This window comes from Rhinolophus ferrumequinum, chromosome 5 (assembly GCF_004115265.2).
Source record: "Rhinolophus ferrumequinum isolate MPI-CBG mRhiFer1 chromosome 5, mRhiFer1_v1.p, whole genome shotgun sequence".
Taxonomy (NCBI): domain Eukaryota; kingdom Metazoa; phylum Chordata; class Mammalia; order Chiroptera; family Rhinolophidae; genus Rhinolophus; species Rhinolophus ferrumequinum.
Genome location: NC_046288.1, coordinates 70,885,764 through 70,906,213, shown reverse-complemented (window position 1 = coordinate 70,906,213; position 20,450 = coordinate 70,885,764). Strand labels below are relative to the sequence as shown.

At 42.1% G+C, this 20,450-nt stretch overlaps 1 protein-coding gene across 2 annotated transcripts in view; it reads right to left on the bottom strand.

Moving 5' to 3' along the window:
* Nucleotides 1-4,567: 4,567 nt before the first annotated feature.
* Nucleotides 4,568-20,450, bottom strand: part of SEL1L3 (SEL1L family member 3) — a 97,188-nt gene continuing 81,305 nt past the window's right edge. For both annotated transcript variants that reach the window (XM_033106344.1, XM_033106345.1), the window contains exons 18-24: nucleotides 19,942-20,032; nucleotides 19,726-19,810; nucleotides 18,490-18,599; nucleotides 14,169-14,296; nucleotides 13,438-13,540; nucleotides 13,283-13,355; nucleotides 4,568-5,742 (exon numbers count right to left, since the gene is read on the bottom strand). In XM_033106344.1, the coding sequence (XP_032962235.1) occupies nucleotides 5,603-5,742; nucleotides 13,283-13,355; nucleotides 13,438-13,540; nucleotides 14,169-14,296; nucleotides 18,490-18,599; nucleotides 19,726-19,810; nucleotides 19,942-20,032 (730 nt within the window). In that variant the 3' untranslated portion in view covers nucleotides 4,568-5,602. The remainder of the gene's footprint in view (nucleotides 5,743-13,282; nucleotides 13,356-13,437; nucleotides 13,541-14,168; nucleotides 14,297-18,489; nucleotides 18,600-19,725; nucleotides 19,811-19,941; nucleotides 20,033-20,450) is intronic.

Here is a 20,450-nt window from a genome sequence, read left to right as displayed (position 1 = left end):
AACACACATTAAATTTCTTGTTCAACTTGGCAAGAGTAGAAGTGAAATCAGGGACGTGTTAGTCCAAGTTTATGGGGATAATGCCATGAAGAAAATGGCAGTGTACAAATGGATTAAATATTTTTATGAGGGGAGAGAACTCATCACTGACGAAGAGAGGTCAGGGTGGCCAGTAATGAGCAGAACTAACGAAAACATTGCAAAATTTGTTGATTTGTGCGTCAAAATCATCAGCTGACTGTGAGAAGCACAGCAGACCGAGTAAAAATCGATAGAGAAACAGTTAGGAAAATCTTAACTGAAAATCTTGGCATGAGAAAGGTGTGTGCAAAAGTGGTCCCGAGGGAGCTCTTGCATCACGACAATGCACCAGCTCACACGGCACTGTCTGTGGGGGACATTTTAGCCAGTAAACAAATAACTGTATTGGAGCACCCTCCTTACTCACCTGATCTGGTCCCCAATGACTTCTTTCTTTACCTGAAGGTAAAGGAAATATTGAAAGGAAGACATTTTGATGACATTCAGGACATCAAGGGTAATATGATGACAGCTCTGATGGCCATTCCAGAAAAAGAGTTCCAAAATTGCTTTGAAGGGTGGACTAGGCACTGGTGTCAGTGCATAGCTTCCCAAGGGGAGTACTTTGAAGGTGACTGTAGTGATATTCAGCAATTAGGTATGTAGCACTTTTTCTAGGATGAGTTCGCCAACTTAATTATCCGAATTTGTGCATCAAATTTGCATATATACATCTAGCCTACTCCTGGGCTCTATATTTTTTCCTTTGAACCATTTGTCTACTCCTTTTCTACGGGGGGTATTACCACCCCCCTTATTTTTGTTACTGTGTCTTTGTAGTATAACAAATTTGATAGGTCAGTTCTCTTTCGTCTTCTTTTTTCAAATTTTCTCTAGCTATGCATAGACTCATATTCTTCCATACAAATTTTAAAATCAGTTTGTCAGTTCCTCACAAAATCAGGACTTTGGTTAAAATACCACTCAATTTATAGATTAATTTTGAGGAAATTAACACTTATATATTATTTTCCGTCCATGAACATGATATGTTGCTTTGTATCTTCTTTTATATACTTTAAAAATTTTTAACTTTCTCAGTAAAGATCTAGTGAGTTCATTGTTAGGTTAATTACTAGACATTTTATTACTGTATTGCTATTGTAAATGAAATATTTAATTTACAATGTATTTTACTAAGTATTTATCTTTAATAACTATCAATTATTTAATATTTTACTGTTTTGTTATGCTGGTATAGGAAAACACTACTTTTTTTTTTTTTAAGATTTTATTGGGGAAAGGGAACAGGACTTTACTGAGGAACAACGTGTACTTCCAGGACTTTTTTCCAAGTCAAGTTGTTGTCCTTTCAATCTTGGTTGTGGAGGGTGCTGTTCAGCTTCAAGTTGTTGTTCTTTCAGTCTTAGTTGTGGAGGGCGCAGCTCAGCTCCAGGTCCAGTTGCCATTTTTTAGTTGCAGGGGGCACAGCCCACCATCCCTTGCGGGAGTCGAACTGGCAACCTTGTGGTTGAGAGGATGCGCTCCAACCAACTGAGCCATCCGGGAGCTCAGCGGCAACTCAGCTCAAAGTGCCATGTTCAATCTTAGTTGCAGGGTGCGGAGCCTACCATCCTTTGTGGGACTCGAGGAATTGAACTGGCAACTTTGTGGTTGAGAGCCCACTGGCCCATGTGGGAATCGAACCGGCAGCCTTCGGAGTTAGGAGCACGGAGCTCCAACCGCCTGAACCACCGGGCTGGCCCCAACACTACTTTTTTTAATTGACATATTATTCTGCAATGTTTTTGGGCACTTTATTGGGATTCCAAATGACGCATACCTTGGCATCTCTTACTACCAAAGAGTACAAAGAAAGACCACCATATCCCAGCTCTCAGAGGCTTGGCAATGATTAAGCCGTAGAATTTGGGGATCTCTCTCAGACTTGTCAAAATGAAGTCATTAAGAACAAAGAGAGTGGGCGGTTGGCTCAGTTGGTTAGAGCGCAGTGCTCATAATACCAAGGTCTCCGGTTTGATTCCCACATTGGAATCAGCTTTGGACTGTTCCAAAGCTGTGCCTTCCATAACTAGATTGAAAAAAAAATGAGGACTTGACTTGGAGATGATGGGTCCTGGAAAAACACACTGTTCCCCAATAAAAAAATTAAAAAAATAAGAAAAGAAGAGAAGGAAGTGTAAAGCATGGATTGTAAACTCAAATGTCTCAGTAGGCTAGGTATAAAGCAGCAGGGAATGGTGGGGACTGAGGCAAACCAGAAAGCATAGTTCTATCTCAAAGGAGCAGACCTACTCAGCCTCGGCTAATTCTTGCCATGCAGCAGCGTAAGCCCAGTTTTTTCACATCTTTATGTACGTTTGGAAGCCTCAAATCCTTGATTTGAAGATTCTGGCAACTAATTTAAATTTTAAAATATATTTGATAGGCCGAAGAAATCACTTCTGTGTGCTAGATTTGTTTCACGATCTACTGCTCTGCACCTCCTGGTCTAGGAACGTCCCAAGGTGAGGGGACCAATAGGGAAGTAACTGAGGATCACCTCTGGATCCAATCCTTCCATTCCTTTTTTCCTTCCCTTCTACCCCATGTTGTCTTCACGTGAAGAGTTCTATTCCAGCCAGTATGGACACCAGCCTTGTGGGAATTGAGCTTAGAACTTGAGAAGGTATGGGCTGGAATGACCATGCAGCCTGAGAACTCCCAAAGGAACAGGAGTCTAAGCTGGGACATGAATTGATGGGCGTCCTACCAGCTTCATGTGGAGTAGTTTGGTGCTGGAACTACTCCAGCCGTCTCCAGCATCGCCTGGAGATGAGCATGTTCAGACAACTGTCTCAGATCAGGACAGCTCCCACGCGTCCATATTCTGGACCTGAACCAGTCTCCCATGGTGTCTCAGGTTGGTGTTACGGGGTGAGCTGTGTCCTCCCCAAATTCATGTCTTGAAGTGTCAACCCCTAGTACCTCAGAGTGTGATTGTATTTGAAGGCAAGGCCTTTAAAGAGATAATTAACATAAAATGAGGTCATGAAAGTGGGCTCTAACCCAATATGACTGGTGTCCTTATCAGGGAGGAGATTAGGACACAGACACGCACAGAGGGAGGACCTTGTGAAGATACCGGAAGAAGGCAATCGTCTACAAGCCAAGGGGAGAGCCTTCGGAAGAAACCAGGCCTGCTGACTCCTTGATCTCCAAAACTATGAGGAAGAAATTTCTGTTTTTTAAGCCACCCAGCCTGTGGTACTTTGTTATGACAACATTAGCAGACTAATATAGGTGTGTTCTTTGAAAACAGACTCTGAAGTACAGAGTTGTGTGTGAAGGTTTAGGGGAGCAGTGTCAGGAAATCCTATTTGAGAACAAGGAAGGCAGAATTGGGCGGAGTCAGAAATCGTACTACAATGAGGTTGCCCCAGGGTGGGGTTCTGGAGCTGGGATGGCCCTTCAGGACTGCTCCAACTTGAGGAAAAGGGCCTTTGTTTTTGTACAGTCGGTCTTTCTCAAGATGAGGGGAGGGAGGTGATTTTGCTCCCAGGGAACATTTGTCAATGTTTGGAGGTGTTTTGTGGCTGCCATAACTGGGGGATGGTGGGGGGGGGGAATACTGGCATCCAGTGGGTAGAGACCAGGAACGCTACTGCTAAAGATCCTACAATACATGAGACAGCCTCCCATCACAAAGAGCCATCCAGCCCCAAATGTCAACAGTGCCAAGATTGAGAAAGCCTACCTTATATCAACAAGGCACTGGCCACAAGCTGCTCTTGGAAGGACGTGACCTTGGGCAGGTCCCTGCAGCTGATGACAATTTCCACTAAGGGGTATAGCTGTGAGGCGCCAGGAGCCCATGTTCCCAGCCACTGAGGAATGGGCGTGTTTGCCATTGGGAGAGGATCCAGGCAGAGCAAAGAGCCCTTTATCTGGCCCTTCAGACTTCTTTCTCACAATAACAGTCCACCATGTTCAAGGCACTAACTTGGGGTTTTACATGTATTATCTTATTTCAGTCTAATGAAAAGCTCACAAGGTGGATTTTATTACTATTTTACAAAACAATAATCCGAGACCCAGAGAGAGTAAACCACTCACCCATAGTTACTGAGCTAGTGAATTACAGAACCGCAGGTTGAACCCCGGGCTGTGGGCTTCAAAGTCTGGCTCTTTTGGAGGCAGGAAGGACAAGCTTTGCTACAAGAGCAGTACGCATAAGGGACAGAGGGTGGGCCTCAGACTTACCCGGAATTGATATAAATCTCACTTCAGAACAGTCAGAAGTCCTGAAACAATGTCTGATCCTGTGCAAACATCTCGGGGGCCAGGCCTTGAGCTCAGGATTCCTGGAGAGAGCGCCCTGGCACCTCTCCATACAGAATATAACGGGTTACCAGGAATAATTCCTTTCATAAGAAGGACTTTTTTAGTTTTGTTTCTTTGCCTACTGAGGGGAATGCATGAACCTCAGGACTTTGTACGATGACAACAGTAACTATGAAAAAGAAAAGAAAGCCATTCCCGGGAGTCAACAGTATAAAAATAATTTTTATTTACTACTGTAAATAAAGTAGTGCAAAGAGTAGTTTGGATCCACAATATTGTGTTACTGATTTATTTACTACCTTAGCAGCATACAGTTTACACAGTCTGCTCTTCCTCTCACACACACACACAGACACACACACAAAACACACACACACACACACACACATACACACACACACACCCTACACAGACTCAGGCAGGCGTAGGGCGTGGGGATGAGACTGTGAGCTAAAGGCTTGTTTCCTGCATATTCCACTGCTGCCAGTCTATTCTAATGGGTAATTCATGGAGAAGGCTACACTTAAATACTAAGAATTTTCTAAATGTTATTTTATGGATTGCAATTGAAAAGTAACCGATGTCCACCAATGTCATTCAATGATTCGGAAGCACTACAACCTTAGAAAAGTTCAAGGAGAAAAATGTAAACCAATTTACAAAGCTATCACCTTCCCTACACTTCCAGCCACAAGCTATTTATTTTAAGGTGCCTTAGAACTGCTGGGTGTTGAAAGTCAAATTGAAATGTTGACTGGACTTCGAGGAGCAGGGCTGTGGCAAACACACGTACCGGAATATTGTCCAACTTGTAGAAAAATCACAATTTTTTTTTGTTATGTAATAAAAAGGAAATGAACAAGGGCTAAGATTTGGAAAATGCATCCCAGTGTATAAGGATTCAGATATGCCGCAGGGCAAACTGTGACTCTCAATACACAGAGTCACCAGGAATGGACGTCTGCAACGACCCAACTAACCTCCTACACACACCCCTATGATCCGGATGTGCCTTGTATTTGATCGCCTTGGTACCACTGTCTGCTCTGGGTACTTCCTTGTAATTTGATAAAAAAACAAAACAAAAAACAAAAAACAAAAAAAACACCAAGTGCAAACTTCACACCCAGTTGACAAGACATTTAAGGTGTTTATCAGTATAATGCCCAGCCCCAGCTCTCCAATACCAGCTGCTGAAAGGATTCTCCCTCATCTGGAGAGACCTGGAGTGCACAGTTCACCCACGTGGCTCTGGGTTATTCGTGACTGTGGGCTGGTCCTGAGCGGAGGCATCTGCAGCTGGAGTCACAGCTGGACTTGCAGGGGGCGTAGAGGGGTCAGGGGAGGCCCCGGCTGGTGTCAGACTGGAACGGTTGGCTGCAGACACACACACACAACAGGTGGTGAGTATTCACAACAGGACACACCACCACACCTAGACACTAGTAGGTCAAGAGACACACTTCTAATGGTCCTGGCACTAACTAGGATAAGCAATTTTGGACCCATTACCTAGGTTCTTTGGACTTTGGTGTCCCCTACTCTCAAAAGGCACTTTGGAATAGATATGCAAAGATCTCTGACGGTTCCAATATCCTGGGACTCTAAGTTCTGCATTTATGCTGTGACTTCCAGGTAAATATTTCAATTAAAAGGAAAAACAACTCTCTGGTCTGCTTCCTGGGGTCCTGTCTCTTTTGCAGCCCCAGGGCACTGATGCAATGCAAGCTATGAATTATACCAATCAATTAGAAAGGAGTGTTGGTTTTATTCACTTTCTTATTCCACTTGGATGATGTACCACATTGGTTTCAATTATTTATTTAAATAAATGTATGTAAGTTTTGGAAAACATAATTACTAGGTTTAGTTATTTATCAATCTACCTTTAGTAGGACGTTGGTCCACCATAAACGTTAGGGAGGCTTCTAAAGTTTTATACTTTATGTCAATGGTTTCCAACTAGGGCAAGTTTGCCTTTCAGGGGACTGTTGGCAATGCCAGGTGACATTTTTGGCTGTCACAGCTCGGGGGGGAGGGGCGGTGCTATTGGCATATAGTAGGTAGAGGCCAGGAGGCTGCAAAGCATTCTACAATGCATGGGACAGCCCCCTACAACAAAGAATGATCCAGTTCCAAATGCCAATAGTGCTGAGGCCGACATACCCTGCTTTACATACTGAGGCCAAGAGGTGTCTTGGTTATAAGGTTGTGGGCTCTGGAACCTGGTTGCTCTGCCCTTTATCAGTTACTTATGTGACCTGGGACAAATTTCCCACTCTCCTCTGCCTGTGAAATATGGGGAAAATAAGTGTCTACACCTTGTTGAGCTGTTAGGATCAAATGAGCTAATGTACGTAAAGTGCTTAGAACACTGTCTGGCAGGCACAGGTACTCAACAAATGCTAGTTATTCCTTCTGGTGACCTGGTTTACTGTGCAAATGTGTTAGGATTTATTAATGTCAGTGCATGGTTTGCAGGATTGATAACAGAGTTGGTGCATTTGTTTTGGGGATGCCTACATTCTCTTTTAGGCCCCAATAACCTAGGAAAACAGCAGAAACTTTGCAGCCAGAAAAACCAGGAGTCTAATGGCTCTGATGTTTACCAGTGGAGAGCTCTTGGGTAAGTTACTTAACTTCTCTGAGCTTTCATTTCTTCATCTGGAAAATGAGGGCAGCAGTTTGCAGTGATGCGTGATGTATGGCTAGCACAGTGCTCATAGTTTGTGCAAACCATTGCTAGTTTGCTTTTAGGCAGTGATCTTCATTAAGCTTAGCAATCCTTGAGTCTTTTACAATTTTCAGTAGGTGGGACCATTTTTAAATGTCCCAGTACATCCTGAAATGTACTGACTTTAAGAAGATGCCACCCTATGTTGACACTCTGACTTCTAGAAAAAACCCTTCAAGAGTTGCACCTCCAAGTACTAAGGGGCCATTCTCAGAAATTCAACAATGGGCTCCAAAGCCTCTGGCTTTTCAAGATACATAAAATAATTCTCCTAGGAATCCCTTTCGGTACCTACAGAATATCTTGTGGCTCCAGAGACTGTTCTGAAAGAACAGGACAGTGGTGGGGTGGGGGACCAGGATGTTACACGATGATGGGATGTTTCTAGGTTTCAGCCATTGCTCTGGCAGGTGCTGTCACCATGGCAGGGAGTAGGAAGCCTGGTGATGCGGTATAAAGACCATTTGCTGGAGTCCAGACACCTGGGCTGGTCATGTCTAATTTGCCTACCACTAATAGATGACTTTGAAGTAGATATTAAATGGCAGACATTTCCCTTCTAAAATGCTGGAATCTTGTAGGCCTTGGTTTGCTTATCTGTGAATAGAGGGGCTTAGATCAGACGGTCCCAAGACCCCTTTGGGCCCTAACATTTATCTTTCTGATGATCTCTGAGGAAGTTAATGAAATACTAAGACATGCATTTTTCCTTTTCAAGCTCAGGGGGAAAATGTTTAAATCACCATGGTAACACCATAAATCAGCAATCAGTTTTCTGATTAAAACAAAAAAAAAGTGCCAATGTGTAACTGTAGAAGGAATGCATAATTAGCATTGCCACAATTTAAATCTTCTTGTCAGAGCATAATAAAAATGCTTGATGTTTCTACAGTAAGCTTGTTATTACCCGTGTGAGAACTCTTCCCCCTCATGTTGAGGCTGTGGAATCACTGGACAAGCTCCCTCCAGCCCATCATCATTTTCCAGAGGCCTCTTTTCTCTGCTCACCTGGAATGTGTGCTAATTTGATTACTGGGCTAAAATCAAGGTAACCAGGAAAATATGCGTGGTGTTTAAAAAATTACTGAGTATATTCCAAAGCCAAATAGAAGTGATTTGGGGATTCCTTGCTGCGTGAGGGACCATTTTCTGTACATTAGTGAGAATAACCAAGAGCTGGCCCTGAGCAGTGTAGACAGACCGCACCCCATGGGCCAAATGAGCTTTGCTGCCTGTTTCTCCATGGCTTGCAATCTAAGAATGATTTTTTCATTTTTAAATGGCTGCACAAAAATCAAAAGAAGAGTAATATTTCATGACATGTGGAAAACATGTAAGATTCAAATTTTCATGCCCACAGTAAAGTTTTATTGGAAACCAGCAATACCATGTGTTATCATGTATTATCAATGGCTGGGTTCGCACCATAAGGAAAGTTGAGTCATTGTGACAGAGATGGCCCACAAAGACCCAAATGTTTATCTGGCCCTTTACAGAAAAAGCTTGCCAACCCCTGTTGTTGCACCGTTGTAGGAAAAACATCTGTAAGGCCAGTTGACCAGACAGGAGCATAAAGGAAAGAAGAATATCAGAGAAGAATATTGGGTTAATCCTAAAATAGTAGAATGTCTTCAAAAATGGGGTGTAAGGGGCTGAGTGAGGGGGAAGCCCTGGAAATCTAATCTATTTCCTTGGGGCCTTTGGATCTAGCAGGGCCCAGTACAAACATGTGATCTATGTCATTTAAACATTGCTTGTGAGTAGAGATACTGGGGGGGCGGGGGGGGCACCAAGGCTAATGAGACAGGAGACAATGAAACCGCACTGTCAAGTCACTCTGACTGTAAGGCTACTGTTTTTCGTTTGTTTGTTTTTCATGAGCACCACTTTGTGACATTTTACTGTAATTTTAGTAGAAACGTCATTAATTGGAAATACAGAGGACAGGAAAAGAGTAGGGAAAGGTTTAATTAATCTTGTTCACACCGTCTTCCTCTCACACTATGGTACCCACGTAGGCACAAAGAAAGGATGAGTTGGCTTAAATTATGAATGTTTTGAATAAGGTGACATTGGTTTAACAGGTTACCTCGTTATACTTAGGAGCTGGTGGTTCTGCAAATCTTGCTCTATACTGTGTGTGTGTCCTGTGCATTAAGTTTACACAAATACTAGTAAGGCAGGAACCTTTTGAAATGGTCGTTTACATTTTCTCTCAGTCTTCTTGCCTTTACCTTCCTTCAGGTAGTCAGCCAGGCGTCGTGCTTTTGTTTTTTATTTTTTTGTCTCGGGAGATTTGTGGCAGGGCAGAAATGGAAATGGTTCTAGACGTACTTTGTTTGGAGATTTGGTTTTTTCAAAAGCTTGGGTCCATTAAGGCAATTATGCTTGGCTTTCCTGACAGGGAGGGGACAGGCAGAGTGCCTTATTTGAAATGCACTGAGGCAGGAAAAGGAGCTGTTTTGCAGTCTGGGAAAGTGGCTGAGCACTGGTCGTGGGTTGTACCATCCTCTGAGCCCTTACCCTGAGCCTTCAGCAATCTGAGAAAGGAAGACTGGTAAGAAAAAAGGCTAATGGTGCTCAAGCTCTGGCAAAGATGATGGGACTTCAAGGTGACCCAGAAGCTGCAAAGCCAGTGGACCTGGAGGGACAGTGTAAGCCCGAGGGCCACTGTGTGTTCTGTTATCAGACTAGTGACCATATGAGTGTTCCTAGTGTTACCCAGGGACCTTTGTACAGCCCTGGGAGGCGTCAGCCTCAAGACAGACTGAACTGCCTGGTGGAATGAGAGCGAAGAGTCAAAAACAAGTTCCCTTAAAGGAAATAAAAGAAGCACGCAATATCTTTTGTGTACTTGTTTTGGTACCCTTGATAGACTAGTCAATATCTTTGTTTAGATACTTTAAAAAAGCATCTTATGTTTTAGAAAGAGTCTAGCAAACAGAAAAACATGCTAGGCTCTGGTAATTGTGTCATTCTGAGGTATGCCAAGCTATTCAGGTGCGGGCGCTACCTGGTGCGTCAGCATGCTCTCATTGTAAGTCAAATGCCATGAGGACATTACTCCTGGGGGCCACCAGCTAACATTTGTAGAGTTCTAAGCACATTACATTTTCTTAGCTTATTTGGTTCTCCCTACTACGATAGGAGGTAGTTGCACTATGTGTGCTATTTTACAGAAGGGGAAACTGAGGCACAGATAGACTGCTTCTCTTGCCCGAGGTCACACGGCTAGTGGCAGGGCCAGAAGCATAGCAGCACGACTCCCAAGCCTGTGCTATTAGCTACTACTGTCCTGCACTGCCAGCCTTCTGAGCTCGGGACAATGTAGTGTGGCAAATGCGGTGAAGTGTCGACTACGTTTCACAGAGCACGGAAACGCAGTGGGAAAACGAATGTATTGAAGCTGAACGCAAAATGGACGGACAGCTCCATTTAAAGGTTTGACCCTAAATCAGTAATTTTTAAAAACAGCCGACTGGAAAAACGCAAATCACGAAATGACAAAGGTCCCTAACTAACAGCACCGTCTCTACACAAAGCTAGGCTCCTAAGGTGGACTCCTGACGCTCAGGTCAGGGCCCTGCTCATTCCTGTGCTTGTTGCATGACGCTGTGGCTGCGAACTCCCAGCACCTACCACATCTCCCGCCTTCCCGGGGGGGGGGGGGGGGGGACCTTGGCACTCGTTTATCGGGGAGACACCAGTGGTAAACACTGTGCCCTCTGAGAGCCCCTCGCAGTGGCTTCTGTCCCCAGTCACTGGGCCTCTATCACCCCTGTCCCATCTCCCCATCGCTGATGGCGTACCTTCTTATTGCAAAGTTACTGACAAATTGGCGCGTATGCTGACGACGTAAAACATATGAAAATAATTTATTATATACTTTAACTCAACACTAGTTCTAACAGGGCTGGTAGGCACCACAGTGGGGGCACATTTTGGAAATAGGTGGAGACTCTTTGCTTTTCGTACTTCTAGACCCTCACGACTCAAAGTGTGCTCCGTGGAACAGCAGCGTGTACACCACGCAAAAGCTTGTTAGAGATGACAAACCTCAGAGCCCACCCCTGGACCCACTGAAGCAGAATCTGCATTTAACAAGATCCCTGGTTGATTCAGGTGCACGTTAACATTAAGAAGCACTGGGTTAGAATTTACATATTCAAATATATATTATTTTATGATATTTGCTTTCTTTTTATTTCTCTTTTATATTGCTGTTAGGGCATTATTTAAAAAATAGGTATGTAGGCAGGTTAATTATTATGCATTTCGGGGTATCAAAAATGTGCTGCAAAATATTTCTTGTGAAAGGGGACAACAGGTTGGAGACGGATGATCAGGACTGCTTTAAAGTATGGTGAGTCTGAAAAAGTTTCCAATTCTGCGGCCCTACATCCTCTCGTGGACTTTACTTTGTGTTTTTTGGGACGGCCACTTCATCCCTGTGGCCCCAATTCTTCATCTTCATAAAATGAAGGGCAGAGAATTAAATTATGTGTAAGATCCCATCCAGGTTTCACAAAGGCTGGTCAACAGGGAGAGAGGTATGTGCAGGAAGAAGCAAGTGGAAGAGTTTGAAAGAAATGAAGAAACTGTGTGGAGGAGCAAGGGACACGTAGGAAGGGGAAATATTCTACGAAAGGGCAGGAGGGACAGGAAGATGAGAATGTGGAGGGCCTGATAATAAAGACATGAAGAAAGGAAACGGAGACAACTTCTGATAAAAGCAATTCCACCAGCCCATGAATTTTCATGGCTACCAGCTGGCATAAAATCATAAAGACAATTTTCAGCCTCTCTAACGGAATTGCATTTGTAATAATCATAACAATATTTCTACAGAGTAAAAATGACAAAGATAATTTGAAATGGAAAACACTGACAAGATGCAAAATAAATGTGCTATACCTGGCAACAAATTTAGGGACGGGACACAATTTGCATGAGGAAAATTTATAAGCTGGCATACCACAGGGCATCAAACCTGGAAGGGCTTTTGATGGTTCCCCGTTCATCTCCTCAGGTAAATCAGAAGGAAATGATTCCATATTAGCCTCTGTAACAGTGACTTCTGTCTCACCACCAAATCTGAGGTGAAATGTACTCCTTTCACTTTTCATTATCTGCTACACAAATAATGGCTGCGTGAATGCTTAAGTGCCTTGTCCAGTCTTAATGTATCCATTTGTAAATGTCCCTGTTGGTCTTCATGAGTGATTATGTTCTTTTGCAGCCATCCAATAGGGTAGAAAATTATAATCCTCCATGAGAGACGTTTGCAAATTTGAGAACCTACTAAGTGTGTGATCACAAATGACAGGCATTCCTCTGACTCAGCTTATGATCTTATAGAGGAGATAAACATAATAGTTAATATTTAGTGAGAGGGTTTCATATGCCAGATAATATAATAGCTAAGATTTAACTATAGTTGTCATTTGCTGAGTGTCATGTGCATTTTTTTTCACTGAACCCTTTTAACATCCCTGGGACGTAGCTACTGTTATAACCTCATTTTAGTGATAAGAAATTGGGGGATCAGGAAGGTGAAATAATTCTCCATAAGTCACACAGCTAATTAGTAGCCAAGCCTGCACTCTAAGCCCACATAGAAAAGACAGAGGCGTCCATCTCCTTAACTATTGCCCTACACTAGCTCAGAAAAATAATAGTGAGTAGTGGAAACCACACTAAAACACATGTTCACTTTACATTCCTCCTCGGCCCCTCCTCTGAATCCATGTGGCTGGGCATTTTTATTCATCACGAGTGCTTGTTCATCATCCCATTGTGTTATCCTTTGACTGGGGTGAATAGGACAAGACTTCATGCTGGTGGGGGGAGCCTCGGAGCTGAGTTTTAAGGCACATAGAGGTAGAATTTTGATAGCAGATGTATTTTCAGTGGGAGAAGATATTTTAGTTCAATTTCTTAAGATTCTTATTTTAAAAAATAATCCTGCTTACTTTGAAAAACATAACAAAAATTGGAGTCCTTCCATCAGCCAGATATTATAATACACCCCACAGAGAAGAGACACCCCGTGAAGGACCATCCTAACAAAAGGAAATTGCATGGCCAAGGGCATGAGGAGGGAGAGGGTTATTTTTCTGGTAGGGGAAACAAAAAAAAAATCGCTACGTTTTTATGTTGCCTTGGCTTTTTATAAACCTTTACCTGATACAGACTGGAAATACTGCACAATCCAGGCAATCAATATGGACAGCAGGAAGGTTCCCAGAAAGTAGGTCTGCAAACATCCGAAACACATGTCAGATGACAGACAAGGGGCAGGGAGCAAGATAGCAGGGCTTGGGGGAGATGGTACCTACCAGGGCTGAGTGCAGGACAGCGCCCCAAATGAGCCGGAGGTGAAAGTAGAGCCATGCCAGGGAGCAAGGGCTGAGGGACTCCTCGCTACTGTGATTCCAGCACCTGCAGACAAAAAGCATAGGGCATCTTGACATGTCGGCAAACTGGTGGCATCACTCATGAGCAGCATTTTCAGATCCTCAAACTCACCTCCTTCTGCCTGCAGACAAGTGGGCACACTTGAGATGGGAGACAAAGCAATAGAGCCAGTGCTAAGGGGTTGGGGCCTGCCCTAGAATTCTAGGATCCTGGCAGAAATCTCAGAAACAGAGCAGTCCTGTCCTTAATAAAAAGCCGACAGGTCAAGGAGGACCCAGAAGCACGGGGGGCTGCCAGAGCAATGCTTCTGTCCAAGTGTCTGTCTGTCCAAAGGCCAGACCTCAGAATAACCTCCCTTTCTTGCAGAAAAGCATGGTCTAATGGGACACGTTATTTTTTCCACTCTTGTGGAAAACCTTGGTCAGCACTTTAACTTCAGATCAGGCTCCTTCTGTATCTTAAGCCTCAGATACTAGAAAAGGGACGTAAGTTTGGGTCCAGCTGAGTGTTCTCTAATCGAAACAAATCCTGAGCCCTTTTCGTAACAGATGACATAACAAAATAAAAGGAAGGCTCACTTTAACCATACAGCAAATAGCACCTATTTGGGTTCCTCCAGATTCCACAGTATTAATAAAGTCTCTGAACTCACCTTTCGTACAGTTCCTGGAGGATGGAGACATTACTTGAATGGATAGTTGGGTCAATTTCCAAGAAATCCAAAATGTGATGTGGGATTATAGCACCTTCCTCGATCAGCAGGGCCAGGTTAAAAAATCCCTGAAAACAAGCCACAAACCAGCCTCATCAACTCCTTATAATAAAACCCAGACACACACCCTTCATCAGAATGTAAACTTTTACAACCTCCAGATTTTTTTTTTCCCGTCCCCAGAGCCAGATGGTTTGTCATCTTCATTGATGAATTGTTTCTCTAAATATATGCATCTGAGAAATTTATTTGCAGGAGAACCAGGAGGCTTTCAGAGGATGCTGGGTCCCATCTGCTCAGAAGCCAGTCAACCGGGGGAATCTGTCCTTTCCTGCTCACTCTCTCAAAACAGAACTCGCTGGGAAACATGCCCTTGTGTGTCATCAACAAAACCAGAATGCAGAGTCGCAGGCCACGTCCATCACTTACGACTATGCCCTGGGTCACCATCAGCATGTCAGAAATCTAAAATGTTTTTGCAGCTGGGATGCTCCTCATGACTAACATTCTAATGCAGAGAGTCCTATACACAGAATAACGGACGGGCGCTCGTCTCAGCTTCCCTAGGCCAGGATGGGAACCCGCCTCTCATGACTCCTTGGCACAGATCTCCACTTCGGTATGTCTCCCTACCTCTTCCTTGTGTACCTTGTTCTTGACCCTCAAAGGTAAGACCTGCTTTGTCAGCCTCTGCAGGTCCAATAAAAAAGCATAGTGAAGAGCCTGATGGTAGAAATGCTTCATCAAGCATGGAAACTATTGCACTATCTGGCGGAGATGCACTGTCCATCGTGAGCTGAGAATGTGGCAAGACAAGATAAAAAAACAAAAACCAATGTGTTACTTACCATTAGGGCTTTATAAATTTCACTGGCTTGCTGCCCTTCAAAGAATTCATGGTCATGTTTTAATGACTTATATCCTCCTTTCTACTCTTCCTTTCAGTTGCCACTGACAACAATCTAAATAAAAATCACCATTCCCTTTGGTTGTATATGCTAGGACTCTCACAAGCATCCTATGCAATAATCATGATAAAAATAACAGAAGCTAACATTTTTGAGTGCTTGCTCTATGTGAAGCATTGTTCTGTTGCATATACAGTTACTTGATCCTCATAACAACAAATTGAGATAGGTACTATTATCATCCCCATTTTATAGTTGAGGAAACTGAGGTACAGAGAGGTTAGGGAATTGGCCCAAGGTCACACAGCTGGAAAGAGGCAGAGCTGGGATTCAAACACAAGCAGACAGGGTCCAGAGTCTCTAATCTTAACCTCCACCATGCTGCCAAATAACCTCTAAATAGATGAAAGTGGTTATCTTTAAGATGCACACACACAGAGAGAAAATAGAATATTCCTCCACTCTTTGAGAAGAAGGTACTCTTAAAAATTGACATATTAGAAGAAAAGAAAAATAATCACTATATAAAAATTTAAAGTCTCTGAAGAATGGAAAAATAATAAGATTAAAATAAATGGGAAAATAGACTAGGAAAATATTTATATGAAATGTAATAGTTTAACATTCATTATCTACTGGGCAAATGTATAAAAAAATAATTTAATTTAAATGAAAAACAAACAGTATCAAAACTCCAATAGATAAACAGGCAAAGACAAAGAATAGAGAATTCACACAAAAATATTAACAGCAAATTATCACAAATATATGTAAAAGTGTCCATTCCCATTAGTAATCAAATAAATGCAATTTAAAACAATAAAGAAGTATCAACTTAAAATTATTCAATTAGCTAAATTAAGTCATGAAAACATCTAGTGCGGACAAGATTTCAGTTATCTTCTTACACTTAACTACTGCTTGGTGATATAGTACCAAAACCCTTTCAGAAAACAAATAGGCAATAAACTATTACTAGGTAGCCATAAAACCATTTAGATTGTTTGACTTAGTAATACTATCCCCTCAGATTATAAAGAAATTATTCAAGTGGAGATAAAAGATGGAAATATGAAAATGTTCATTGTAGCACTAGCTAAAACTACAACACAGTTGGAAATGACCTCCTTGTCTTCTTTAATGGACTATAAATCCCATGAAGTCAAGAATATTGTCTATTTTTTTATCTTATGTCCCCACCACTAAACAGTGTCTAAGACATGGCAGGACTGAATAAATACGTGCCAAATAATGAATAAATTAGCAAACAAAAAATAAACGTCCACCAATAAGATAAAGTTGAAGAAATCACAGTCTATTAGCTCAACAGAAGATGAGGCCGCAGTTAAGAATAATAATTAAGAGACTGTGCACTAAAATTTACGTGTTCCTACAATATGTGTAGTAGAGTGGCACGTACACTCTAGTTAACATTACAGAGACACACTTGCCTGTGGCAGGAACGGAAGGGAACATGAAGACATGAAAGAATAGAGCCTCTGTCACAGACTTGTGGGTGCATCGTTTTTTTCTTTTAAAATTATACTTTAATGTTTTTATAACGTTATCTTTCCAAAAAATAAAATCAGATTAAAAAAAAAATGGTCCAGACCTAATTTGGAGTATCAACAGATATCATCTAAGGGAGTTTGGCTCTATAGCAAATCCTTTTAGCACCAAATCCTATTCCATTCCAGAACGAATAATAATAGAATAGATCGTATCCATTGAATATAGTCAGTGCTGGGCTCAGTGCTTTACATCAAACATCTCGTAAACTATGAGGTTGGTGCTATTATTATTCCCAGTTCACAAGTGAAAAAAACGAAGACTCAGTGATTTAGTGACTTGCCATGTACAAATTGCTATGAAGTGACAGAGATGCGGGACTTGAACCCAAAGTAAAGAACCGCTCCGATATGGTACCTCCTTTAAAAATAAAAATAAAAAAGACTAAGATAGCAATGAGTTTCCAACTTTTGTTCTGTGATCAAATCCCAAAGCACAACACCAGAAACATGTTGCCTAACAGGGTAACAACTTCCATTGTGAAAACGACCCTGAGATCCTCCCAAGAGAATGCTGACTGACAAATACAGAAGGAGTGAGAGAAACAGAAACTCTTCATTGACACACCACAGTAATAGTCGTTGCAAGATCTACTGAAGGGTACTAAAATGAGTGGGCAGCAGTTTGAGGAGAAATAGCATATTTGCATAGTCACACACTATCTCCAAAATATCTATTAAGTTAGAAAGAGAAAAATATTAGCTTTACAGGGGAGAAATGCAGCAGGAACCACCTTAATCAAGTAATGGAGAGCAACCTGACTAGCAATAAGACATCATGTACACCTCATATGATACACTGAGAGGGACACATCATTTCTGTGCTATCCTTGTCCCAAATGTATAATCTCAATCCATTCATGAGAAAACCGAAGCCAGGCCCAAATCGGGGGACATTCTACAAAATACTTGGCTAGTATTCTTCAAAAGTATCAAGGTCATGAAAGACAAGGAAAGACTGAGGAACTGTCACAGATTGAAGAAGATTAAAGAACTATGACAACTAAATGCAATGTGAGATCCTGAAATGGAAAGAGGACATGAGTGGAAAAACCAGTGAGGTCCAAATAAAGTCTGAAGTGCACTTAATGGCACTGAACCAGTGTAGATGTCTTAGTTTGATAATGGTATTGTGGTTATGCAAGATATTCACATTAGGGGAAGATGGACGAAGGGTCTACTGTAACAGTCTATACTCTTTCTGCTACTTTTTTATAAATCTAAAAATATTCCAAAATAAGAAGTTTCAAAATAAAAGTAACTGCGCAAAGTCCTATCACTAAAGTGTTGTTGACCCAACTATACAAACAAACCATTTACCATTTTGACCACACTTCCAATTTCTTGAGTTTCTACCTCGTGAGTTAGTTTGATGGACTCTGGTAGAAAGACTCCTGAGCTTAGAGCCAGAAGACCTGGATTTAGGCTCTGTCTGCTTCACCTACAACCTGATTGTTTAGCCTTGAGCCATACGTCACCTTGTGAGAATTTTGGTATCCTCTACTATAAAATGGGTGTAATAATCCCCACCCCCACGGAATTGCTGTTAGAATGGTGTGGGAAACATAGTAGGTGCTCAATAACGGGTTCACCATTATGCTTAGTGTCTTCACAGAGTCTTTGTGAGGGACTTGTGAAAATGAACAAGAAATGACTTTATGATCTGTGAAGCATGTACAGACAGGTGAGGACTGTCGGTGAGGACTAGTGAGGACTCTTGGCCTTGCAAATTCACAAATGGGCATCACCAACGACTCATTTTTGTTGTTGCTGTTGTTTTTTTACCTGTGAGTCTCCATCCAGTGCTGCTTGGGCGTACATCTGCACAGACAACTCAAGGTCTTGGGACTGGTTTTGGTGGCCATAGTAGTAAAGGTCTCCCATTTTCAAATATGCTGCAGGACAAAAAGCACAAGTCCATTTGTCAAGTGGTGTGATTTCAGACTGACATTTTAAATGATTGGCCCATGACTGCGAGTTTTTCCTACCAGAATCCCAAAACAGAACATCTTGAGGGGGTATTTTTTGTGTGAAAGGAGAAAACAAAAAGGCTTTTATGCTGAGGACTCACATCTCAGACACATTTTCTTGCTTTGCTTGGTAGCTCTCCTGAATGGGTCTGTTTGTGAGACTCGCAGCCTGCAACCTCACAGCCCAATCACCCAAGGATTTGGGGGGCACTTTATTTCATATCTGAAATTCTGCTGCCTGGGTTTGATGACTGATGGGTAATTACTCTATTTAAGCCATATATTTTATTTTTCCTCTGAGGAAAAAGTTTTGTTTAAGAGTGTATATATCACTCAGTGTCCATTCAGAAAAACAGAATCCATGTCAGGGAGTTCAAAAGTGGGATTTCAACACTGAGAAGGGGTTACCCGGGTGTTGGAAGAGCTGAAGAGGCAAATGGCAACCCAAAAATTAGTAATGCGTGAATCTATTATCATCCCTGAGCGAAGGGTCAGCTAAGACCAAACAGCATAGACTGCCAGGCAGGAGCTAGGACCATGGAAATACAGCCAGTACCGGAGACACAACCCAAAGCAGAGAGGAGCAATACTTGGACTTCTCCCCTCCCCGCCTGCAATCTCCCACCAGACCCTCCCATTGGCTGAAACTAATCAGAAGCCCCAGAGCAAAAGAGTCTGGGATGGTAGGTTTGGGGGTAGTAGCCCTGTACCATACAGAGCAGAGCAGAGCAGAAGAAGACAGGTAATACATCTGGAGGCAAAAAGACAAACCACTGGCTCAGAGAATCTCTCCGTAATGGCTTTCTCTTTTGACTGCTCAACGACTGGAGAAATGATGGGTCCAAGCAGACAATGGACGATGGACGAGGAGACATACATTGCATGAGGCTGAGAGCAGAGTTTAGTCATGATCTTAACAGCAGAGATTTTTTATTCTCTTTCCTAATTGTTTAGAAATATCACACTTCACACAAAGCTGTTAGATGTTCCCTGTTACTAAAGATTAAAAGCCTCCAATACTTCAATTTAGCACCCGTTTTTCTATACATACCAAATGAAGGAGCATCGATTTGAAAAACAGAGAAATTATAGTATCTCCAAACACAATTAACACCCAAATATCTCTTGGCCAGGTCCTATGGGGTGAAGGGGGAGAAAAAGTTAATTCATTAATATTTTGGCCAAGTGACTAATTTTGCCTCCCTAAAACCCAATTCATCATCCTTAACCTTAGAGCTTCTATTCTGAGAAGAATACATTTACTTACTGGCCTCTCCTCACAGATGTGTGCTAAATTTGTCTGTGACACTTCAATTCCAGTTTCTGCTGCTAAAACATAATACAGCAAAGCTTCGTGCCTAAAAATAGATGATTAATAATAAATTTCATATAGTGGCTCTTACTAATATTCACAGAGAGCTTGATATTCAAACATAAGGGCATGAAATAAGCATTTTTTAAACCACAAAACCATGAGTTTGTTGTTTTTTTAAAAAAATAAATACTGTTGTTAAAAATACTGTAAGCACTGATTTATTTTCTATCTTAAAGGCTGAATTGACAGATAGGGTTGGGGAGCTAGTTGATACAACAGCTACCTCTACTGGCCGAATGGTATATGGAATATGGGTTGGGTTGTCCATCAGCCTTTGGTCCTTGAATTCTTCCATCCTCACTTAGAGGAGATAGTAGTATTAAGAAAAAGTCCTGCGCTTTCGAGTCCTCTGAGTGGTGAAAGGCTTTATGGGGCTTAGGATTCTGAACAAGCTTAATTAA